Raw genomic sequence first — 25,692 nt, 5'->3', positions numbered from 1 at the left:
TCCAGGCTCTGAGCTGTCAGCACAGAGCTGGACAGACTCCAACCCACAAACCATGAGACCATGACTTGAGACAAAGTCAGACACTTAACAGACAGGGCCGCTTCATTTATACTTCTACTTGGAGTGAAGCAGGTACAGTGCACATCAGCCATGTGACTTTGGATGAGTTACTTGATCTCTGTAACTTAGTTTCTGCATCAGCAAAATGGGAGTAATACTACCTAGTTCACAAGGAAGGAGGAGATTGGAGCAGTGAGACTGGCCCAGCTCTCTATGAATTTTCTATTATTAAAAGAGAAACTACTTGAACCATCACCAGTGCCGAATGGTAGGACTTTAAATAAACACTTGTTAATTTGGTAGTGGAAATGTTCTTATTTGACTTCCTGTTTACTACCAAGAGTTAAATAACCATCAGTGTTTTTCTTTTCTGGGAATCTGTTTATTCACATTGTTCTTTGAGGGTCCTAAAAGTGTTTCTTATTGATCTGTGAAATCTATTAACATAGTAACCTTTATAAATATATTTTGTCAGTGTGTTCCTAGTTTGCCTTTTAAGTTTTTACGATACACGGCAGCCAAGCAATCAATGTCGCTTAAGTCAGTGAGCCATCCACATTCCATCCCTTCTCAGGCGGAATGACCCCAAGCTTATCAGAGGTTTACTGAGACCCCAAGGTCAACTGTAGATATACCCCCCGACCACACCACCCACTTCTAACTTCCTTCTCCCCTCTGTGCCACATCATTCCTGGAGTTTCCCCCAGACAAATCTAAGAAGGGGGCAATTTCTCCCAAGACCACAGAGACCTACAGGGAGGGACCAAAATGCATATTCTCCACCCCGAAGCAGCTCTCCCTCATTACAGGGAAACCTCTGGTAGCCCACTCTCCTCCCAACCCCAGTGGTCCAAAGGTGTCAGCACCCCTCCCTATGCACCTTAAAAACCAGCAAATTCTAGTGGATACCTGCCCTAGATGGGGCCTTAACCACTGGCTTCCAATGAACAAATTAAGATAAAGTGGCAATGCTTTGCAGGGACAACGGTTGAGGAGGTCCTGGTGTTGGGGGATTCTGTGGGCTGTTGTTTCTGGGGTGCTAGGGTCCCAAGAATGACAGCACATCCTATGTGTGTGTTGGGGTTGGAGAGTGTGTCAACCCTCATTATCTTTGCCTGGGTTATCTCGCAGTCTCTATACCAGTGGTGGCCCCTCTATACTCTGGCTGTACCTGGGCGGGGAATACTGATGCAGAGGACTTTTGCCTACAGACTCGGATTAATTGATCTGGTTTGGCCCTGGGTTTGGCCTTGGGCCTAGGCCTTGGGTTTTTTGCAAAGTTCTCTAAGTGATTCTTAAGTGCTTAATACAGGCTAAACCTTTTGTTCTTTCCCAGTGCGGGGACTCCAAGGAAAGGGATGAAGGGTGGGGGCGGGCGGGGGTGCTGACAGTGGGCACTTTAAGCGGTTGGTTCGGTGTGTGGGATTCCAGGCGTGGAACAGCTGGCTGTAGCAGTGGTGCCAGGACGCAGTCTGGGGTCTGACTGGGGGCGGGGACTAGAGCGCGGTGTCTGACCCGGGGTCCTGTGGCGCCCCCTCGCGGGAGTAGAACTCATCTAGCACGCTCTGCGGGATGCGCTTCAGCATCTCCTTGGGGAAGATGCGCAACAGCTTCCAGCCCAGGTCCAAGGACTCAAACACCGAGCGGTTCTCGTAGGGACCTAGGGACAGAGTAGGGGTGTGTGCGTGTGCGTGCGTGCATACGTAGCCAGGTAAGGGGGTTACTGCCTGACCGCCCCAGCGTGCCTCACCCTGGTTGATGAAGTTCTTTTCGAACTTCTGCAGAAATTCCAGGTAGAGCAGGTCCTCCGAAGTGAGCGCCTCCTCCCCCACCACAGCCTTCATGGCCTGCACGTCCTTCCCGATGGCGTAGCAAGCATACTGAGTGAAGAGGGGAGGGACAGTCCAGCGGTCACTGCAGGCATATCACAGGAGCCCAGTGGCCCCCGATTTGGCTGTGTTGAATTCCAAAGGGGGAGGGATTTTGCCAGAAAAAAGCTCGTGGTCTGGGTAGGGCTCAAACCTCCAGCTTCTGAAACTAACTTACCAGCCAGCCCCTGGGCACTCTCCTTCTTACCAGTTGGTTGGAGACGTCTCCATGGTCCTTTCTCGTCATGCCCTCCCCAATGGCGGACTTCATTAGCCTCGACAGGGAAGGGAGCACATTGATGGGGGGGTAGATCTGGGGGAGCAAAAGAAGCGAGTGGCTGAAGGTAGGGTCCAAACTTTCCTTTCCTTCCTACCCCTACTTGTCTCTCCTCCCCCTGAGGATCTCAAGAGACTGGTCCTCACTCATCTGACAGAGAGGTGGGCTGCTCACACCCTGCCCGCCTTTTGGCCAGCAAATTCTAGGGCTCAGTATGCAGGTATCTACAGTATGTTCCTGGACAGGAGGGTGGAGGTGGGAGGTGCCATGACATTAGGTAATGAAAGTCACTATTTAAAAATTTTTTGGTTATTTGGACAAAAACCAGGTTAAGCTTAATAGTTAATAGCTGCAAAGAAGGATCCGACTAAGCAAAGAGGAAAAAGTCATAGGGGTTGCCTTTAACCTCAGATGGGACAGACACAGATTCTAACCCGCTGGCACATTATTCACCATCTACTTGTGTCAGTTACCCATTGTTTTGTTCACCAAAGCAAATTACCAGAAAGGAAAGAGAAGTGGTATTCATTTAGTACTCCATGCACTCCACTGTGTGACAAATACTATTATTTCTATTTTGTAGGTGAGGAAACCTAGGGTCAGAAAGATTATTTTCTCAAGGTTCCCACAGTCAGGTAGGCTGGAGTCTAGCCAGACTTGTCTTGCATCTGTGAACCACACAGTCTTCCTTGGTCATCTCCTCTTTGGAGTTAGCCTTGCTTGGCCCTCCTAATTCACAGAGAAATGAAGCACAGCAGGTGATGGGGTACCGGACAGCCAGTGTTTCCGGGGGTGGTGAGGAGAGCACTAAGTGGGTAGGGAGGGGACACTACCTGTCTGTTATGAAGCTGTCTGTCCACGTAGATCTGTCCCTCTGTGATGAAGCCCGTCAGGTCTGGGATTGGGTGGGTGATATCTGCAAAGAAATACACTGGTTTCAGTGTAGACGGGGCCTAGGTCTCCACCCAATCAGGGCCATTCGGGTTCTATTCCTCTCATGGGGGTGATGGGGTATGTGGGAGGCAAGGAAGACGGTGAATTCTTTGATGGAGGAACAGAGCCACTGCACATCTATGCAAAAAACCGTGGGCCCTTTAAGCATCCCAGTGGGAAAGGAGGGTGGGGGGGGAGGGGCAGGAGGGCTGCAGAGGGTATTGGGCAATGAAGAGGTTCACCATCATTGGGCATCGTGAGGATGGGGATCTGAGTGATGGATCCTCCCCGGCCCTCCACACGGCCTGCCCGCTCATAGATGGTGGCCAGGTCTGTGTACATGTATCCTGGGAAACCTCGGCGCCCAGGCACCTCCTCTCTGGCAGCTGAGACCTGCAATATCAGTGTCGCTGGGGTAAGAAAGTGGGCAAGAGGCTAATACGAGGAAGGGTGAGTAGGAGGTTCAGTGACTATGAGAAATGGAGCAAGGGCAGGCCTGGGTGGGAAAGCTTTGGGGTGTAGGGACCAGGGAGAGACAGGTGTGACCGTGACACTCTTTGCCAGCTGCCTCACCTCCCGCAAGGCCTCTGCGTAGGAACTCATGTCAGTCAGTATGACCAGCACGTGCTTCTCACACTGGTAGGCGAGAAATTCAGCAGTGGTCAGTGCCAGGCGAGGGGTGATGATCCGCTCAATCCTGGAGGCAGAGCCAGTGTTTAGAGAGCTCAGAGGTCCATTTAGCCCTGGTGCTGAGAGGAAAGGGAACTGCAGAGCAGCAGAGGAGTGGATAAGATGAGCCCAGCTCCCAGCCCCCAGGTCAGAGCTATGGTTCCTGGAGGTAGACCGTCTACCAAGCCTGACACTCCTCCTTCCTGCTGTTCCAGGCAGGAACAGACATGGGCAGGGAGTTGGGTAAGAGTGAGACAGGCAGGGCCAGGGGTGTCCAGCAAAGATGACAGCATCCGGTCCCTGCAGGGCTCTGGTCCATCAGAGCTAGAGAGGGTCAGGGCTCCTGCTGTAGCTCTCTCTTCCCCAGCCTTCCCTGCCCCTCATCCTCCTGGCTCAGCTGGAGCATCCTCTGGAAGGTTCCCCTCACCACTCTAGAGCACACTTAGTGGACATGTTCTGTACACTTGCCCTTCCCGCTTGCCAGCCCCCTTCCACTTGGAGCTCCCCTGAGTCCCTTCCTCTGGCTCCAGATGCTCTCAACCCTTAAGCTCTAAGCCTGTGGGGCTTTCCTCTGGTGACGTCATTTTGGCCTCCAGAATTCTGTTACTTAGTTTGGGTAGTACCTTCAGTGCCCAGGACAGTTTATTAGAATTTTTTTTCCATCCACCTGACCCACTGATTTAAACTCGCATTTTCTAAACTTTAAAAATAGCACTTTTTGCAGATGAATAAATAAACAAAAAGCAGAGTCAGACCTATACATACAGAGAATAAATGAATGGTTGCCAGAGGGAAGGGGGGTGGAGAGATGGGCAAAATGGGCAAGGGGGAGTAGGAGAGCCAGGCTTCCAGTTATGGAATGAATAAATCACGGGGATGAAAGGTGCAGTGGAAGGAATACAGTCAGTGGTATGGTCATGATGTTGCTTGGGGACAGATGGCAGCTACACTTGTGAGCACAGCACAACTTATAGAGAAATTCAACCACAGTGTTGCACACCTGAAACTAATGTGACTGTATGCGTAAACTCTACACTAAAAAAAAGTAACAAATAGCAGTGTTCACAAACAAAGGGTTTAAAGAAATCTGTCAGTAGTGAGGATTTTGTGGAGGTGGCATGAGGAGAAGGAGCCCTGACTTGGGACAGTGGCTGGATGAAGATCCCGGGAAGAACAGAGGGCTGCAGGTGGCAGGCAGGGTTGTGGTCCGTTTCCCTCTGTCTGTGAGCTGTCCCTGTCCCTTACCAAGCCTCAGTTTCCCCCTCTGCACAACAAGGAGTTGTTTTCCCAACTCTGGCCCATGGCTATGGTTCTGGGATACTTCTGAGCCCTGGTACTCTGGGTGTTGGGAGGGCACAGGGCCTGCCGTGTGAAGGAAGTCTGGGTACCAGGGGATGGCTCACGTGGGGTCGTTGGCCAAGTTCAGGAAGAGGCAGACGTTCCCCATGGTACCATTCTGCTCGAAGTCGGACTTGAAGAACCTGGCTGTCTCCATGTTCACCTGGACACACAGCAGGGAGGGCTGGAGAGAGGGCCCTGCAGCCTAAGGGCAGCAGCCCTGGCTCTTCGCATCTCTTTTCAATAAAGCCTATTGACTGACTGGCTAACAGTTCCTGGGATGACCCTGCACTTGAGAAGGCAAGGGCTGGGTTGCTCTCATCTTTGGGATCTCATCAGGTTCCCAAAGAGAAGTTCAGATTTCTTCAGGTTGAGCTCTGCTCAATGCCATCCCAGCCCCTCACTTAGCCAGCTGCTTCTCTGCTGAACCCCTCCTCCGGGCCTCTGAGGGCCCCACCGTATCCCCTCTCTGAAGCTGTTTTGTCTCCCCAAATTCCCTGGCTTCTCCCTCCTCCACGTCATCCTGGGCTCATCTTATAACTGCCATGTCTTTTGGGATGGCTCTAGGGACACACTGTCCTCGTCACTGAGCCCACCTTCAGTCATGCTTTTGCCTCTCCCACCAGACAGGCCTGGACTCTGACAGGAGAAGGATTATGCCTCCCTCATCAGGTCAGACAGAGCCAGGGTCCAAGGGGAGATAAGGCTGCCAGAACTTGCCAATCTGCCCAGCCCCTCTTACCCCCATGGCTGCAAAGACAATGGCAAAGTTGTCATCGTGATAATCCAGCACAGCCTTGGACTTCTTCACCAGCCCAGCCTGGCGGCAGATCTGGGCGGCAATCTGGGTGGAGGTGGAATACATTGGGAGGAAGGACGTCAGAACCGAGTGCAGCCCCAGAGCCCCACCCACTAAGCACCACTGAGGATGATGGATGGAGCAATTTCCAGTCCATCCTCCTGCTAAAGCCATTGGCGGGAAGGATCCAAAGCCAAAAAGGCAAAAGGGCCACCTACAGCCCTTCTCAGGGTGGAGGCTTGAAGACCAGCTTGGGGACACTGAGGAGGTCTTATGCAGCACTGAGTAAATGAGCTGCCAGTCTGGATGCTGAAGACCCCTGCTTGGTTGGCCCCTGACTGCTTGACACAGGAGACTCTCCTCACTGGCCCACCAGCCCTGCCGTCTGCCTTGTCCCTTTTTCTTGGTCATGTCTGCAGGACCCCACAGGCCTCACCTCATTATGTGGGAGCCCAGCTGCTGAGAAGATGGGGATCTTCTGACCACGGGCAATGCTATTCATGACATCGATGGGAGAGATGCCCGTCTGAATCATCTCCTCGGGGTAGATGCGGTCATGGGGGTTGATGGGCTGGCCTGGGAGAGGGATGATGGACCCATGCTCAAGGGTTCAAGTCCCTTCCAGCCCTCCCCTAACCCTGCTTCAGATTCCAGAACAGCACTATTTAACAGAATTTTCTGTGATGATGAAAATGTGCTCAAACTACACTGCCCAGTACACTAGCCCTAGCCACATGTGGCTATTGGGCACGTGGGATATGGTTTTGAAAATGGAAGTTTATTCCATCTGAATTGATTTGTATTTAAATAGCCACAGTCCAGTACTCCTTTGGGTAGTGCTACCTGGCACATTAGAAGCAGCAGGCTGGTGGGAAGAGGGCAGGCTGAGGCCCCCCGAGGCTGAGCAGGTGTGTGGGGTACGATGGAACTGGGGATGACTTGGGGAGCTCCTGTCTGAGTGGATGTGTCTGTCTCTGATTTGCTCAGTGGTTTTGAGCCAGCCACAGACCTCTGTGAGCCTGCATCTTGTCCTCAGAACTGACGGGCTTGAAGGACTCAGGATGGCCTCTCACCAGGAAGGGGCTGTGTCTGCTTCTGCAAGCCACCCCAGGTAGCTTGGAGGAGTGGGGACAGGGAACTGGGAGGCAGGAGAATGATGGTCTTGGAGCACATGTGGAACTTTGCACATGATGGTGGCATTTAAAGGAACTGAATACGAAGTGTTTAGGGCAGTGTCTCAGGCTCTGTGGCAGATTTGGGGACAGAGAGGCCTCTACAATGCTCAGAGCACACCTGATCTGCCTAGTAGTGCGATCAGCCTTTGAGGCGAGCCCTGGCCAATTGCTCCTGGCCTGTGTCTGGTGCAGAACTTCCCAGGGCAAAGTGGCAAAAGTGATGGCCAGGGTGGGGAAGGTGGTTGGGAGCTGGGTCCCGAAAGCCGTCCAGAGCTTCTCTGTGGTCACTCACCATTGATATCCAGGAAGTCCTCTGCCATGACCACTGGCCCCTTGTCAATGGGCTTACCGGAGCCATTGAAAACCCGACCTGAGGGTGAGGGAGGTGGTTGGGGGATGTATAGGCCAGCCTCATCTCTCCCTCACTGCTGATCACTCTCCACACGACCACTGGCTCCCACCCGCCTCTCACATGCCCTTCTCCCCTCAACCCTCAGTTATTCCCAGAAGGCTGCCTACAGTGACTGTCTCCTTGGGGGTCTTCCCTCCTCTCCTGGAAATTGTTACAGGTGAGGCCTTGGTCCATGACTCTAATGGAGGGTTTTTAGGGCTGGAAAGAAGAGGTCCAGGTATAGCAGATCTTGGGAGAAATTGGGGGATCCACACTCTATTTCAGTCTAACCCCAAATGGATGACTACCTACTGTGCCTCTGGTTTATTGAAGCTGCCTTCCTCATGTACTGGACAGCTTCTGTATGTCCAGCCCTGAACTGGGGTAGGGGGTCAAAGAGAGGACAAACCCTCTGACCTTGACAAACTCACGGGGAGGCAGACATGCAGAGGCAATGACTATGCAGTGTGCTAAGTGTATGGTCAGGGAAGCTAGGCTGGGAAGACAGGGAGCTCCCCAGCCCCACCTCACCCCCACCCTCACCTAGCATGTCCTCTGATACTGGAGTCCGTAGGATGTCCCCTGTGAATTCGCAGGTGGTCTTCTGGGCATCGATCCCAGAGGTTCCTTCAAACACCTATGGGACAAGAAGTTAGTTACTCTAATAAGGGGCTTGCTGGGGACAATGGGGCCTTCCATTCTATGCTCCCTTTGAGCCCAGCTCTGGGCAAGCCACTCTGGGAAAATAGGACTTTTTGTTTTTCAGAGTTTATAAGATAGTCATGAACTTTGTGGGTCGGTTCATTTATTCAGCCAACATGGCCTTGACACCACTTACCTGGACAATTGCCTTGGTCCCCGACACCTCAAGCACCTGCCCACTTCTCTGAGTCCCATCAGGGAGGGTGAAGTTGACAATCTCAGCATACTGGGCAAACTGGGAGGAGAGGAGAGCAGCCCAGAGCAATGGTGAGACCAGACGTGAAGTCCCTGTCTCCCCGCCTCCCTCCCTGACCCTGTCTCAAGCTTCTATCTCCCCTTTGGTGACCAGGCTGTATTGGAAGTGAGCTTGAGAGGCTGGAAAGTGCGATGTTTGAATTCTGTTTTGGAGGCAATATACCTGGATGGGTAGGAGTGCCAACTTTAGAATTGGGAGACCAGGGTTAGAATTGAAGCTCTGATGCTTAGAAGCTGTGTGACCTTGTGGAAGTTCTTTAATGTCTCTGAGCCTTACTTTCCTCATCTTTCAAATGAGGGTAATAATACCTACTTCATAGAGCTTCTATGGAGAGAAAGTGATATATGTAAAGTCATTAGCTGGTACCCGGCACCTTGTAACAGCTCTATAAAATGTAGTAGTTATCATGGCTGTTTAGGTCCCATGGACAGCACAATTGTTTCTGCCCCTCTGGACTAATGATGAAACCACTGGCACAGTGGTGCCAGTGCCCCCTTGTACCAGTAGCAGTCTTTCCCTAGCCATGGGGCTGGGGTTGATTCACATGTCATCCTCACAGTCTTCAGGAATAAAAAGGGTCAGGCAATCACTTCTCTTTTGGCTATGATCAAGTGTAGTATCTTCTCTTGTCAGTTTAAAAAGAACCAGACTAATATCTGGAATAGATAAAGAACTCTTACAACTCAGAAGTAACAATACACATACCCTAACTTAAAAAATGGGCAAAGGATCTAAATGTATATTTCTCTGAAGAAGATATACAAATGACCAGTAAGCATATAAGCACATGTTGATGCTCAACATCGTTAACCATTAAAGCAATGCAGACCAATGAGATACCTCTTGGCTCTTGTGAATATGGCTGTGATCAAAAAGACAATGATAATGAGTGTTGTTGAAGGTGTAGAGAAACTGGAACCCTCAGACATTGCTGGTAGGAATGTAAAATGGTGGCACCACTTTGGAACACACTAGCACTTCCTCAAAGGGTTAAACATAGATACTGCATGAGCCAGCAATTACACTCCCAGGTATTAAAACCAAGAGAAATGAAAGCATACAACCACACAGAAACTTGTGTATGAATGCATATAAGTGTTCAAAAACAAGTAGCTGCATTATTCATAATAGCCCTAAAGTGAAAACAATGCAAATGTCCACAACCTGATGAGTGGATAAACAAAAGGTTGTGTATCTATCCAATGGAATATTATTCAGCCTTAAAAAGGAATAAAATATGATAATATGCTACAACGTGGATGAGCCTTGAAAACATGCTGAGGGAAGCCAGACACAACAGGCCACATCTTACATGATTCCATTGATAGGAAGTATCTGAAAACAGCCAGATCCATGATTAGAAGTGGCCGGGGCCTGGAGGAGGGAGGATTGGGGCTGACAACTAACAGGTACAGGTGTTCTTCGGGAGGTGATGAGAATGTTCTGGAATCCAGTAGTGGTGAGAGTTGCATAACTCTGTGTATATACGAAAAGCTGCTGAGCTGTACACTTTAAAAGAATGAAGTTTATGATATGTGAATTATAATTTAATTTAACAAACGATTAGGCTGTTCACCCAGGACCGTAGGCAGCAGGTAGGGCAGGGGGAGCTCTGCAGTCCACGCATGCTCAGGGAACCAGGTCCCTGGTCTTCCCCACATCTAGAAGAGGCTGTGAGGTGGGTCAGGGAGGCTGGGCTGGGAGAGCAGACCCTCCCCACTGACACTGGCTGTCAGCACCGGAGCTAAGCCCTGTGCTTGCACCTGCACTTTCTTCCTGGGGAACTACCGGAGAGAGTGCATAGCATCCTTAGGCTCCCTCACCTTGCTTCCCAGGTGGTTGATTTACTTCAGGGAGGAAGTCATAATCATAATCTTTTTTTTTTTTAAGTTTATTTATTTTGAGAGAGAGAGAGAAAGAGAGCAAGTGGGACAGGGACAGAGAGAGGGAGAATATCCCAAGCACTGACAGTGCAGAGCCAGATGTGGGGCTTAAACTCACTAACCATAAGATCATGACCTGAGCAGAAGTCAGATCCTCAACCAGTGAGCCACCCAGGCATCCCCATTATCGTAATTTAATAAAGATAAATAGTAAAAATATGACGCACCTCCCCACAGTGTCCCTAGAAGTTAATGTACTCCTCTAACTCCTTTGGGTATCAGAGAAAATCAAAACTTAAATGATAAATGAAATAGAAAAGAATGAAAAGGGCATCACTTTATGCCATGGCCTATAGAATAAATCAAGGCATACCATGTTTTCTGACCATAATCAAAATAAGTTAGAAATCAGTAACAAAAAAATTAGTCAGAAAACCTCATATATTTGGAAATTTGAAAACCTAATGTACAGAAGGTAGAATTAGAATATATTTTGCACTAATAATGAAAAACTATATATCAACATTTTTGATGCATTTAAGCTTTAAATGCTTATACTAAAAAAGAAAAAAATTGAGAAAGTTTAAAAGTATGCAACCTGAAAAGTTAGAAAAAGGAACAGCATTAAAACCCCCAGTAAAGTAGGGTGGAGGGTGGGGGAAATAGGAAATGGGGATTGAGGAGGACCCTTGTGAGGTGTGGAATTGTCGAACCACTAGTTGTCCACTTGAAACGAATATAACGTTGTTAACTAACTGGAATTAAAATAAAATCCTTTTTAAAAAACACAATATAGTAGAAGAAATATTAAAAGGGCAGAAATCCTTAATACAGAGAACAAATATATAACAAGGAAGATCAAAAGCCAAATTGGTTCTTTGAAAAGCCTAATAAAATAGACAAATCTTTAGGGGGCGCCTGGGTGGCTCAGTCTGTTAAGCATCCAACTTAAGCTCGGGTCATGATCTCCCAGTTTGTGGGTTCAAGCCCTGCGTCGGGCTCTGTGCTGACAGAGCCTGGAGCCTGCTTTGGATTCTGTGTCTTTTTGCCACTCCCCAGCTCACGCTCTGTATCTCTCTCAAAAATAAACAAGCATTTAAAAAAATAGACAAATCTTTATCAACACTGATTAAAAAGAGTGAAGACACAAATAATTGTTGGAGTAAAAAAGCCAAAACTAGCTATAATGATAATATTAAAAAGTGACACAAAGGATTTATAAACAACTTTATGCAATACAGTTCAGAACTTAGATGAAATGGAGAAAGTCCTAGAAGAATACAACTCAAACCAAAACCAATCAAAAAGTAAATGGAAAGCTGGAATAGTCCTACAATTTTTAAGATATCGCATAGTGTAAAACCTTTCCACAAAGAAAACACCAGTCCCAGAGAGTTTTACAAGTGAGTTCTAACAATCAAAGAACAAATAATTTGAAACTAACTTGAGCTCTTCAAAAGACTAATGGAAAAGAGCTGGTCTTTAATTAATGTTATGGGATGAGGATAACCTTGGTACAAAATAATATGAGAAATTAATATACAACCTCACTTATGAATATAGATGAAAAAGTCCTAAACAAAATATGTATAAATCAAATCCAGCAAAGTATAAAAAAGGTCAAGTTACAAAACAAATGATAAAAAAAAACATTATAAAACAAAAAATGAAGACAAAGACACACATACACAGAAATAAAAATTAAGAAGACCACGTTGGAATTATTCTAGGAATTCAAGGTTAGTCTAATATTAGAAATATAATAATGTAATTTACCTTATTAATGGTTTGAAAGACTTTTAAGAAACCTGTGATCATCTTAAAACAATCTAGAAAAAGCTTAAAAAATAACTATCCATGATTAAAATTAAAAAAACTTTGATGATTAAAGAATCATGATATCCATGATTAAAGAACAAAACTACTCTTTGAAAGCAGATTAAAAGGGAAATTCCTTAACTCCAAAAAGCATCCTCAAAAAACCTACAGAAAATATCATATTCTGATGTAATGTATAAAACATTCCCTTTAGGGGCACCTGGGTGGCTCAGGTGGTTAAGCATCCAACTTTGGCTCAGGTCACAGTCTCACAGTTCGTGGGTTTGAGCCCCACATCAGATCCTGTGCTAACAGCTCAGAGCCTGGAGCCTCGTTCAGATTCTGTCTCCCTCGCTCTCTACCCCTCCCCCACTCATGCGCTGTCTCTCTCAGTCTCAAAAATAAATAAACTATATTAAAAAATTTTTTAATTCCCCTCAAAATTAGGAGCAAAACAACAATGCCTATCATTATTCTATTTACCATTACACTGCAAGAACTAGCCAAAATAATAAGAGGAACAGAAAATAAACATTAGAAGGAAATAAAACCATATAATAGAAAACTCTTCAAACCCCAAACCTAGTAAAGATAGGACCCCCCCGCAAACTACCATACACCAATTTCTCTTATAAATATAGATGCAGAGGTTATAAATCACCGATTAGCCAGTCAAATAAAATAGTGTATTAAATAAACAGGTTTGACCAAATAGGGTTTATTAAAAGAATGCAAGCCCAGATCAATCAACTTCCGACAATCTCAACATTTGACAATATAATTCATAATACGGAGTTTGTACACAATTAAAAGAGATGCCCTACAGAATTATGTAAATAGAAACCAAAAAGGCTTTTGATAAAATTTGGCAGTGTTTCTAACACAATCCTATGTAGGACAGGAATGGAAGGCACCCCCTCCAACACTAGACTATTTACGAAACCAGCATCAATAAGCTTCTAAATGGTGAAATGCTAAGTCCATTTTTATTTCTAATAAAATCAATAACACACAGAGATGTCTGTATCACCATTGTTACTTAATGTGTTTTGGAAATTGTAGTTTATACAATAAGACCAAAACAAAATTTAAAAGTATACCAATAAACATAGAGAATGCTTTATTTTTTTAAAGGTAGCGAGAGGAGACTATATTCCTCAGAAATGTCAGAGAGAGGCTGTGGGCATGTTCCAGATTACAGAAAGCTACACAGACATGATGAGGCTGGACCCCCTGCTGGAGGGGGAAAGGTGTTCTAAACGACTATTAGGTAGGCTGATAAGCTGGAATATCGATGATAGATTAGGTAAATTTATTTTATAAATATATTCTATTTAATATAAATTTATAAGTGTAAATTTTGGATATTGATAATTACTGTTGTTATGTACGAGAATATCCTTATTCTTTGGAAATAAATGCTGGAGTTTGGGGGATAACTTACCCTTAAAAGATCTAGGAAAACATTATGCACGCGCACACACACACACACACACACACACACACGCACACACAGCATAAGAAACAACAAATGGAATAAAGTCTTAACAATTGGGCATATGCATGTTCCCTGCACTACTTTTATTTTTGCAACTTTTTATAAATTTGAAATTGTTTCAAAATAGCAAGTAAAATTAAAGTCTGCCAATAGAAAGACAGAATTTCCTTCATTTGCAGATGATATATACACTGTATATCTAGAAAATCCCAAGACGCTCTACTTAAAAAACAAAACCAAACCAAAACGCACAGAATTAATAAGAGAAGTTGGCTTATACAAGATAAATACATAAAAATCCATCTCTTGTACCATCGTGTGTCACCTATACTTCAATTAAGAAAAAAACAAAACCCTATTTTTTTTTTTCTATTCCAGCCATAAACGAAAGAGGAAATTAGGAAAGCATTCCATTCACAATAGGGACCAAAGCCATACAATATCTGGGAAAAAATTTAACAAGAAAATTACCAAAAAAATAATAAAATCTTACCGAGGCTGTAAAACAAGCCCTGAACAAATGGAGAACAATACTGTTTTCCAAGACAGAATGACTTACTGTCATAAAAATCTAAGTCCTTTTCAAAAGTATAGAAATTAAATGCATTTCTAGTGAATTGCTTTTCTTCTGGAACTTAATAAAATCACCTTAAAATTCATATAAGTATTTGAGAATATCCAAAAATAGTTACGAAGAAGGGTGGAGCACTTGACGTATCAGATATTAAAACGTGTTCTAAAGCTACTGAAGTCAAATGGTGAAGTTAAATGTTGATGTGAGGCAGACAGACGGCTAAGTGGGGCAGATCAGAGTCCAGAAACAGATCCCAGCTTTCATGACACTGTTATAGAACAAATGTGGCATATTACTTCACGGGGGAAACCAGAATTTCTTGAACAAAGTGTGCTAACATAACTGGGTACCTACTTACAAGATACCCATGTCATAAACACAAATACATTCAGGCATATAAAACCTTTAAATATAAAGCTAAAACAAACAGAAAACTAGCAAAGCTTTTCTTCTTCCCTTTTCTCAGCTTTCCTTCAAAAGCTGGATAAGAGAGATGTTAAAGACAAGATACAGAATCTGCACCATAAATGCAAAAATAGACGTATTTGATTGTACAAACATTTAAAATGTCTGTATGGCAAAGATAACAAAAACAAACCTGAACAACACAGCTCAAAATGTACACCTCAGTATGTAGGAAGATTTCATAGAGGAGAAAGGAAAATCCAAACAGATAAAAAGCAGGGCATTTCTAATTCATCAACTAGACAGCATTCCAGGAGAGAATATATTCAGGGCTGGCAAGGATGCTGGGAGGTGGGTCCTCACACGGCTGACCGGACTGTCCCCACAACCTTGCTGGGCGAGCAATGTTGCCCCAAATCATCAATATCTATTTAAAATCTATTTTAAAATCAATATACACTTTGAACCAGCAATTTCATTCCGGAGGATCTACTTTATAGCAAGAAAGGCCCCCGTGTGGAGGGGCTGTATTTTGCTGTACCATTTGTAATAGCAAAGCCTGGTAACACACTGAATGTCTATCAATAATGGAACCATTAGAAAAAATGCAACCACTGAATAAACCAAGTACACCCATGCTATAGTCTACTATATTGCTCTCGAGAAGAATGAGTAAAATGGGTAACTACTGACATGGAGGGAATCCTTGATATATTTTAAGAGACGAACACTAATGTAAACCTCTTAACATACATCTATTTGCCCCTTTACGGCAGGATCTTTACAGTGACTATCTCAAGAGGCTAGGAGGAAGGAGGTTAGGGACAAATAGTTAACTTAGTGTCTTTTGTTTCACTAGTTATAAGGAACGTGTTTTTTATTTTTGTTTTTTGGTAATTAAAATGTGATAAAGATTTGGGATAATTAAGTACAGTGTGACTGGTTATCACCGTTATTACTATCACTAAATCCCCCGCTCAGCCCAAAATGGTGACCTTAAGTGTCTGGGAGGAGGGGCTGATGGCTCAATTTCCCAGTGGGGTCTGCCAGGGTGGGGGGCTTTCCCCCACCTCACCCTTGTGAGAGAGCGGAGAGTCAAACCTGAGACTGGAGGGTTTGCAGCTCCGACAGTCACTGGAGGAAGCTCTGGCTTGGGCTCCTCCTCGTCCTGTGAAGAGGATGCCAGGAAGGCCACCTTCGATGCCCCCTAAACTACCCCTCAGAGTGGGGTTGCTGAGAGAGCGGGACTCACCCCAGGAGGAATGCGCGGAAGTCCGAGGGGCAGCTCGCGGCTAGCGGTCTTTGGCTTGTCAGCCACAAGAGGGGGCCCAAGAGCAAGGGCTGGGAGGCTCGGGGGGGGGGGGGGGGGGGGGGGGGGGGGGGGAAGACGTTAAATAACTGTCGGGGCATTCCTCTGCGGCTCTGTAGGCCAGTCTACCTGACCTAGCCACTGGCCTCCTTGCATGGTGGGCAGTTGCCCTCAGGACGAAAACTTCTGGACAGAGCACAGGCCATGGTGGGCGCCAAAGAAATCAGGCCGTAGGCCCAATAAAAGCCAGGCAGCTGGGTGATAAAAAGCTATCATTTTTCATGTGGGTTTATGTGGGTGACAGAGGGCGGAAGGAAAGGAGAGTGGAAAGGAGGTGGAACACTGTGCTGTCCCTGAGAGATGAAATCAGAGAAAACAAACTTTAAATAGCAGAGAGATTACAGTCAGACACCGGGAAGAACTGTCAGAACCATGACACCCAGTCATGGAGGATGCATAGTCTGGAATCCATTAGGAAGAAAATACCAGGCTCTGTGGTGTGTGTGTGTGTGTGTGTGTGTGTGTGTGTGTGTGTGTACACGCGCGCCCCAGAGGTGGGGGAGTATTTGGGCCAGGGGTGATCATAGCCAGTTAGGACAGGGAGTGCAGGAGGAGAATTCCAGGATGCAACAATGAGCTTATACTCAAAGAAGCCCCATTTCAGGGCCTGATTCTTTCACCTTTCACTCTTGGTTACTTAGACGAACCGCAGCGGGTGGGGATGGTTCAATGCTGGAGATTCAGCTGAGTTCTCAGCCGGCCAGGCAGGGGTGGGGCAGAGAGGAGTGCTCCACACGCTGGCTCAGAGGACTGGGAAGTTCTGGGCAAGCCTGGCAGGACTTATACAGGGAAGTACTGGCATCCAAGCCCTCTCCTCCCAGGGCAATTTTGGAACCTGTTTTTGCAAACTGTCTTCAGAGCTAATACACATACTTCTGAAAGCTTTTCCTTTCAAAAGGTTGGAAATAGCCACAGACATTTGGAACCAAGTCTGGTGGATAAGGGGAGAGCTTTCTCCAAGTCTCAGTAAGGACTGGCGTCTCTCAAAATGCAGCTGTTGGGAGATCTTCTAGAGCAGGGGATCTTCAGGTGTGGTCCCCAGCCCAGCAGCAGCAGCAGCAGCTGGGAACTTGTCAGAAATGCAGATTCTTGGGCCCCAACCTCAGAGTGCTGAATCTGAACTTCGGGGTCCTTCCAGGGGATTCTCATGCAAGCGCAAGTTTACAAACTACTGCTCGAGTGAACTCCCTCTAACATATCCCAGGCAGGTAGTTGTCAGCAAACCAGACTCTTCTTCAATGCTGTGCAACCCCCTTTGTATTGTTTGTGAGGTCGGGGCTGGGAATGTGGATGTTTAATAATCTAGAGGAGTCATTTTTACACTGTACACTCAGGGGTTTAGCCTTTAGCATTTCACACTCTACCCTCGAACCTCCAAAAATCAGATTCAATCATGGAAACTATCCCTAGAAAAATGTACAGACATGCGAATGCACAGCTTCAAAGGTTTGCATACAATTTCGAGTCCCTTATTGCCTGGTAAGAACCTCCGATATACACAAAATTTTTCCCCAAGAATTTTTCCATTTCAGAAGGATGGAACCAGGTGTGATTCAATTTGGGCAGAAGGTGGCGCTGTAGAGGATGAATTGTGGTATTTTGCCCAAGCAACTCTAGACCGGTTTGGGGTGTGGGACCGTCAGGAGGGTACATAAAGTGTTTTCTCCATCTCCTGGACTTAAGAGACTACACATTACTGCTTCTTTTCCTTCCCTCTGCAAGTCCAGGGTTCTCCATCACCCAGTTTTTCTGTTCTATGAGAGTTACAGATGCATCCAATAATCACAGAACTGTAGGTCTGGGGATCTGTCGTTTCCCAGTCTAGCCCCATTTTATGGTTGGGGAAGGGGATGTCTGCATAGATACTGACTCCACACCACACGAGGGGGCAGCAGGTGGCACCAACTGTTTAATCGGGCATATTAGCGTTTCTCCCTTCCAGGCAAAGCTAGTGTTAACTGTTCTCCAGGAGGAATAGTAAAACATTTATCTGATTTGATCCTCATGACAACTCTCTTATTTACTAGATAAGGAAACTAGAATTTGCAAATCTACATAGATGCTTCTCAAACTTCAGGGAGCATCACGTCACCTGGAAGGCTTCTAAAGACTGACTTCTGCATCTCCTCAATTCCCTAGAATTTCTGATTCTGTTGGTCTGGGGTAAGAGCCCCAGACTCTGTATTTCTAACAAATTCTGTGCTGATGCTGCCAATCTAGAATTGCCAGGTAGCTAACAGGAGTGGGATGGAGCTGGGGTGAAAAGAGGACAAGTCTGAATCAGACTGTGTGAGCCTCATGCCCACACGAGTAACCCCGTCACACTTCCTCCCAGGGCATCCCCAGCGCTAGTAAGCTCTCTGTGAACTTGGGATCTGGTTCCCAGAAATGAGAGGGTTTGACTTAGTCATTCTAACACTTACTCATTCACGCATCTCAGTCATTTATTCACCCTTCCTCTAAACAAACTGAGCACCTACAATAGACTGGGTGTTTCAGTAAAAGTGCAGTATGGGGCTCAGGGGGCTCAAGAGTAATGTCCAATAGGAGAGACATTGTTGGGGCAGGGAGGAGACCAGGTGGTGACCCAATGTGGCCAGGTGGTGACCCAATACTTGATGGATGCTGCCAACAAGACGGTACACAAGAGGGAGAGGAGGGACAGGCTCATTGACCAGAGGCCTGGGCAAAACTTCCAGGAGAAATGACCTCTCGGCTAGTCCTACGGATGAGTCAGAGGAAGGAAGGGTATGGAGGAAAGGTAGTTAGAGAGGCGGAGGGAAAAGTAGGAGCAAAGGCCTAGAGACATCAAATGGCAGCTCTAGGCAGAGGCAGGGTGGGCAGGGAAGAGAGGATGCAGCATGAGAGTGGAAGGTTGCAGGGACCCGTACAGAACGTGGGGCCTGTAAGGTGAAGGTGCTGGGAGAGCCAGGTGAGTATGAAACAGGGGAGCAAAGGGGTCAGTGCTGCAAGGGGTCAGCACGGAGGATGGGAGGGCACCAGGCTGGGGTCCCAGAGGCCAGGCCATAATCAGGGAGCAGTGGGGAAGGAGGGTGCTGACAGATCACTGATACTGGCAGATGGGGTCCAGGAAGGGAGGAATCAAGGGTGGCACCAGGGTCTAGGGTGGGTGGTGTGGTGGGAGCCTCAGGGGTGGGACTGTTTGGTGGAAGGGGGACAGATCTGGCACTTTTGCAGGGCCCTTTATGCCTTAAGAATCCCCAGCCCCAAACTCAAAATGCTGTCAGGCTCTGGATGCAAAGGACCCCCCTTCCCTTCTCCTTCCATGAGACTTGCTTCACTTCCCACTCATGCTGCTGGTTCCCAGGCTGAGATAGTCCAAAAGCCTCTGAAAACCTTGAGCTCTGGAGAAAAGAAAGCTGGCATTGCTCTTCTGCCTTCTCTTCCTTTTACAAGAAGACCCAGGAGAGCAGCAGGTAGAAGAGTCCAGCTTTGTGAGGAAGCTCAATACAACCACTCCACCGATGTAGAAAGAGGCACAATAGCCTGGGTCCCCCAGGCCCTTGGCGCAAGATTGGTCTCTGAGGGCCCAGAGCAGGCGGAGGGGGACACTGAGAAGGCAGGAAGGGAAACCCAGGGTGGTGGGGAGACAGCTGGGGAGAAAGAGTGTGGGGACAGGAAATTAGAAGGGAGAGATGGGCCCGTGGGGCACAGCTAGAGGCAGGGCAATTTAGAAGAAATCCCACACCAGGGCTGGGGAGCCCTGGGATTTGGCTTTGGTGCCTGGGAAGAGGTGGAAGAATCTTACCTTGACCTGGTCCAGCACCACCAAGGGCCCATTGACACTGCACACAGTCCTGTAGGCTGGGGGAGGAATAGAGGTAGGTGAGAGTCTCTCTCTCTCACACACACACACACACACACACACACACACACACACACACACACACATCTTCTGCTTTCTCTCTCTGTATGCACCACCCCCCACCCCCTTCCCAGTCTGGAATGTCAGGGTCATTAGCTGTGACAGGGCCAGCCACCATTGCTGTAAGGGTCATGCCCCTGCCCGCAGGGCCCCCTGCTGGCTTGGACACCTGCAGGAGGCTGGGGGGAGGGCCAGGGCAAGGGCAGAGGCCCCTCAGAGTCCTCCCCTCCCCTCTTAGCCACAGAGAGGTCTTTCTTATCTTGAGGCTGGCCTCAGCCCCATCTTACATTCTGACCCACAACATTTTCCAAAAGCTTTTGGCCCCCAGCTAGAGATGGGTTGAGAACTGCCCTTCCTGCCCCCCACCAGGACCACACTTCCCTCCATCACCCAACACTGACTGAGTGCAGTGCATGTGTGAATATGTGTGTGTGAGGCGTGGGGGCTGGTCCATGCATGGATGACAAAAACCAGCCAGGGTCCCTGCCTAGAGGCTCCCTGGGTGCTTGTGGGAGAGGGGAGAGAGCAGCAAGAACAGAGAAAGAAATAGAATGTCACAGCCTTAGTGGCTGGAAAGACTCACAAGTGGGGAAATAAGCTCAGCTTACTGGGAGTCTCTAACTCCAGTATGAGGGAGCCCCAAAGCTCCAGTGTTGGGGGACCCCAATAGGAAATCCATGGCCTGGCAGACAGGAAGTCTATCTTGGTTCTGCTAGGGGCTGGCTGAGAGACCCTGGGACTCACCCTCACCTATAACCTGGGAGACATACCTCTTCCCTGGGGTCCCTGTGAAGCACCAGTGAGACCACAGAGACTGTGGCACGGCAGGATGGCCAGGGTGTCCATGAGATCACTGAGTCACTCACAGGTTGGAAGGACATCAGAGGGGAGAGAGCAGTCTAAGTTTCTTTTCAAAAGGGGAGGTGAATGGGGTCCAGAGGGTGAAAAACCTAGCCCGGGGTCATCCAACAGGCTTGTGGCAGAGCTGGGGCTGGGATCCCACCTCAGACTTCTCATCAAATTACATTGGCTCCCAGCCACTGGCCCTCATGCTTCCACATAAGCCTGGTGCCAAGTCACCCAACACCAAGGAAAACTAAATCCCCCCAGCTCGAGCCTTCCCCTTTCTGGGGCTCAGTGGTCAAACCTTTTGTTTTTGTCTGATCTGCATTCCTTTCTCCAGGGCATGGGCTAGGATGATGGCTGGGCAAGGTGATCCTTGTGGGGCTATTTGCAAGGCTCTTCTGAGCGCCTGTTAGGAAAGCTCAAGAACAAGAGAGCACCAGAAGATCCATTCTTCTAGGGCTTAGACCGGGAGCAGGGAACCTCCTTCAGCTTCCTCCGGGTTCCCACAGAGGAGGTGCCAAACCTTCTCTCTTAGGCCAGCCTCTCCTGGTCCTGAGGCCCAGGCCCCAGGGAAGCCTGCTCCCCGGGGCAGAGGGCCAGCGCCTCCTTCTCTGTGGGCCTCCCATCAAGCAACTCTGGTATCTCCCACCTTAAAAACCACTCCCTCAGCCCCAGTCCTTCCAAAGCTGCTGCCCTTCACAGCCCAGCTTCTGGCAAGTCGGCTCCATTGCTGACTTCCTTTGCCCACCTTCTGCCCTCTCCTTGCACTCTCCAACCTGGCTTCTCTGTAGGCCACCCCAAGGGACCAGGCACAGTGGAGCAGAGCCTCATTTAAAAAGCCCTGGGATGAGCCTCTTGCTGGCCCTATAGAGAAAATACCAGACCAGCCAAAAGGGCTGAGATGGCAGAAGCAAGAGGCAGAGTGGGTGGGCTGGGGGGGGAGGTGAGAGTGTGGGAGGGGAAGGAGCCCAAGGTCCAGAAAGCCCCAGGGAACTCTTTCCAGTTCTGCCTAGGAGACAGGTCTTTCAACTTCCTCTCTTCCTTCACAGCAGGCTCCCCACATCTGGCTTCTGTCAAGGGAAGCCTATTAACCTGGACATCCAACAGCTCTACCTTGGGGAGGGCAGTGGTGAGTGGCTGGGAGAAGCCTAGGGGCCAGGACGAAGTGCTGCTTGCTGGCCAGGCCCTTGGGTTGGGTGCCCAGCATGTGGTCTGTAAGCCTCTGTCTTACCCACCAGCCTCAGCTGTAAGTTGCCTTTCTGGATTTCCAGAGCCATAGGGCCTAGCAGGCTTTCCAAATGCTTGCTGGAGGAGTCCTCCACTCTCCAGCCTGGACCTTTCACTGCAGATAATCCACGGTGGCTGTTTCTGTTCACCCCCTGACTTGTCACATCCTTCAGTGTCCTGCCCTTAACGGACTCCCGCAGCCCACTGACTCTGCTCCCCAATGAAGTACCACAGCCCTCAGCGGAGCCACTGTAGAGGGTGTCCTGTTCTCCAACTGGTCAGTCCTTAATGGGAGGGATCATGTCTCTCCCCTCAGACTAGAGCTCCGTGCCTCCCCAGTCAGACTCGACTGTATCTTTTCTTAGACGCTGTCTAGTTTGGACACGGCCAAGGTGGTGGCTGAGCAACAAAAGTGTCCTTGACAAGAAGCCAGGCCTTTTGTTTGCATCCACCCCCAACCGATTGTGTCCATTGAGCACAGTGGCAAATTAAGGCCCAGAAGTTGGCCGATTCCTCCTGGGGCACACCACAAATCAATGTGCATCCTGTGGTGCTCCCCCAGCCTTGGGACATACCCTTCAACCCCAGTGAGGTGAAAGGTGGGGGTAGCACTGGAGGCAGTGGGCTGGCCCGGAAGACCTCTGAGGGGCACTCCCTCAATAGGCCTTCCTGAGACTTTGCAGACACTCCCTCCCTCTGCCCTGCCCCCTCCCCTTCTCCATTGTCCCAGCTGACACTTTGGGTTGCACTTAGGGCCGAAGGCCTGGAGCCCCTCCCTGCCCCCATCTCCCCACCGCCCTCCCTGTCAAAGGCTCAGCGGGGCTCCATGCAGCCCACTAATTAGGGCCTGCCCAGCCACACCTGCAGCGTCCTGGGAGCCGGCTGAGCCAGGCGCCCATGCGTGAGGCGGGGGTGGGGGCAAGCCCGGGGCAGTAGGTCCCGCACCTCCTCCCTGATCCCCTCCGGAGGGATTAGGGGAGGGAGGGCAGAGGCTGGAAGACCAGGCTTCTCAGAATCGGCCAAAGACCCTGCCGGGTGGAACTCCCTCAGTGTGACCTTCCTGGCCTTTCAGTTGAGGAAACTGAGGCAAGGCAGCAAAGCCAGTGGTTTGGCATTCCAGCCTCTGGGTGATCATCTGACCTGGCCCTCTCCCTTCAGTAGGGCTGACAGCCTGCTCAAGCTGTGCTCTGCCCTCCTCCCCCTTTCCCTCCCCCCCACCCAGCATCTTCTGCCCCACACAATAGATGAAGCTCCAAGCTGCTGCCTCCCCTCAGGGAAAGATTTCTAGCTGAGGGAGATGAAGGAGTCCCTTCTTGCCCAGGATGGATATTGCTGGGGTTCACTCCCCATCTTATTCTACCCTGCCCCCCCCCCCCTTTCTGGCCCATTCCCTCAGCCACTGCAGCGAAATCACCCTTAATGCCTCAGGCCTATTTGGTTTACTTCCTCCTTCCAGAAGCTTTCTGTTGGACTCACTGCATCTATGGCTCAGGAAGCCCTGGGGTTGGGAGCCAGCTGCCCCATCCCCTGTCCCCCTGGGATTCCCCAGCTCTTCTCCTGGGCTCTGTCTCTCCATCAAGTTCTGCCCAGAAGCACCTAGAGTGCTCAGGTAGAAGGCCAGGCTGGAGGAGGAGGGCAGAGACAGAGGAGTCCTGCCTCCAGTAAGCTGAGGGCAGCAGCTTTTGGCTGGTTCCCATCCTCACTCCTCAGAGAGGACACCCCTCAGGCCCCAGAGGAGGAAGCTGGGGGTACAGAAGCACCCTGAGGAACTTCAGTCTGCTCCAAGGGCTGGGGCTCGCCCCTGTGAGGACCCTGGTATGCAGCAAAAATAAAGGTGGTAGGTAGCCTTTGTCATTGCAGGAATGTCTTTAACACAGAGAGTAGAGTGGGGGGGGGGGGCTTCCCCTCTGCAGACCCTGGTCTCTGGGTCAGCTGTTGGGTGTGATGTGACATTCACCTGGGTGGGAGCCATGTGGAGTGACACACAAGCAAGCATGGGGGCGCGGACACCCCTGGGTTCCAGCCTGGGCCAAATCTCCAGGGCTTGTTGACTCTAAATAAGATCATTACTAGAGGGAAGTGGCTGGAGGAGGCCCTGGGGTGAGGCTGCACCAGCAGGGTCCCCAGGAGGGCACACGGCAGGGAGTGATCGGAGTGGGGAGCCTGCAGGGGTGGGCCATCACTTGGATCTGGATGAGAGTCAGACAACCCGAGACAACTCGGCTCAGGTCTCCAGGCCTTGGCTCTGGACTCAAGGGGGCTCTAGTCACTACGAAATTCTGAGCCTCCAGGACCCCAGCTTTGCCCCAGGGGAGAATCTGGATCTCTGCCCTCCCCCATACCTCTAAGGCCCGCAGGGCCTGCAAGCATTCAGCGTCACTCAGTTTCTCCAGGCTGGAATGTACTCCACCGCTCAGTACCTGCCTCAGGCCTCTGGAGGTGCCTTTCTCCCCCTCCCTGCTCCTAAGTACCCTGGGCCTGCCCCCTCTGTACTTGCTTTTTTCTGGGTATGGGTGCCAGCTCCATTCCAGGCAGACCCAGCTCGCAGCTGCCTGGTCAGGTCACCCCTCCCACTACGGCCCAGGTAACTAGAGAGGGCCAGCTCCTCTCCATACACACCCTGTCAGGAGCCTCTGGCTGGGCTTAGCTAGCCAGGCCGGTTTCCTCCAGTGAGCAGGGCGGCGAAAATTCCAGACTTGGAGAATGACCTTGGCAAGGGCATTTGGAGGGGGCACTCCCTTTGGTCCTTAGAGCCTTACTGCTTCCTGTGCCCCCGGCATCTAGGCACACCTAGGAAGCCTACAAGGATAAATACTGCAGCACCCACCAGACACCCACCCACCCCCCGACTGTACATACACTGACCGCATCGCCATGTTCTCCCCCGAGCGTGCACTCTCACGCACATACACACACATTCACCCTCAGTCTGAGTGTAAAAGCTTGCACACACACCATCGCACATTTACTCACTCTGATCATACACACATGCAAGCTGTATATGATCACACACATATTTACACATATCCTCAACCCAAGTGTGGGAGCACACACCCAGGCACATGCCTTCCTCTGCGTTATACACACAGACACACAGAAGGCACACATGACACGTGCCCATGACACAGTGTCATGTATTTCCTCATCCTGAAAATGCACACATACTTTGCCTTGCCACCCACATTCCCTAAGAACACTTGATCATCATACATTTGCTCCTGCTGAATGTTCTGGTACACGTGCACATACTCCAAACACACACGTATACACACTGGAGCTGGTAACACAAACACACACACTCTTGGGGCAGTTGGGAGCTCTCTCTGGACTCAGGGTCTCAGTGCAGGATAAGGGTAATGATGGAGAGGTTCCTGCAAGGACAACCCTGCCCTCTCCTCTGGGGCAGCCTGGGCTGGGAACCCCATCCCTCCACATGCAGGAGTGGCTCCTGGTCCTAGCAGTCCACCACGTCACTCTGCTGGACCGAGAGCCCCCTTGGTCTTCTTCAGTCTTGGTCCTCCTCTTTCCCTGAGACTGGGGACCCAGCAGCTTGCCCCCAACCTCACCCTCTGGGGGTTTGTACTCACTGACACGGGGGTGGGTGATGTAGTTTCGGGTGACCGCTTGCATGTGCTCTCGGGCTATGGCCAGGTCACAGCCACTGCCGGGGAGCCCCCCAGGACTACCGGTTGCCTTTGTGGCCATGGTGAGGCGGCAG

General features: G+C 49.3%; 1 protein-coding gene across 1 annotated transcript; it reads right to left on the bottom strand.

Moving 5' to 3' along the window:
* Positions 1-84: 84 nt before the first annotated feature.
* Positions 85-25,679, bottom strand: ATP6V1B1 (ATPase H+ transporting V1 subunit B1). Its single transcript, XM_029936260.1, has 14 exons — positions 25,562-25,679; positions 19,785-19,840; positions 8,349-8,447; positions 8,054-8,147; positions 7,412-7,489; positions 6,381-6,520; positions 5,888-5,989; positions 5,211-5,308; positions 3,712-3,835; positions 3,381-3,531; positions 3,039-3,121; positions 2,137-2,241; positions 1,811-1,940; positions 85-1,720 (listed from the first exon to the last, which is right to left on the bottom strand). The coding sequence occupies exons 1-14, from the start codon at positions 25,677-25,679 to the stop codon at positions 1,557-1,559; spliced, it is 1,542 nt and encodes a 513-aa protein (XP_029792120.1). The 3' UTR covers positions 85-1,556.
* Positions 25,680-25,692: the final 13 nt, after the last annotated feature.

This window comes from Suricata suricatta, chromosome 4 (assembly GCF_006229205.1).
Source record: "Suricata suricatta isolate VVHF042 chromosome 4, meerkat_22Aug2017_6uvM2_HiC, whole genome shotgun sequence".
Classification (NCBI taxonomy): Eukaryota; Metazoa; Chordata; class Mammalia; order Carnivora; family Herpestidae; genus Suricata; species Suricata suricatta.
This window is presented reverse-complemented; position numbering and strand designations above follow the sequence as displayed.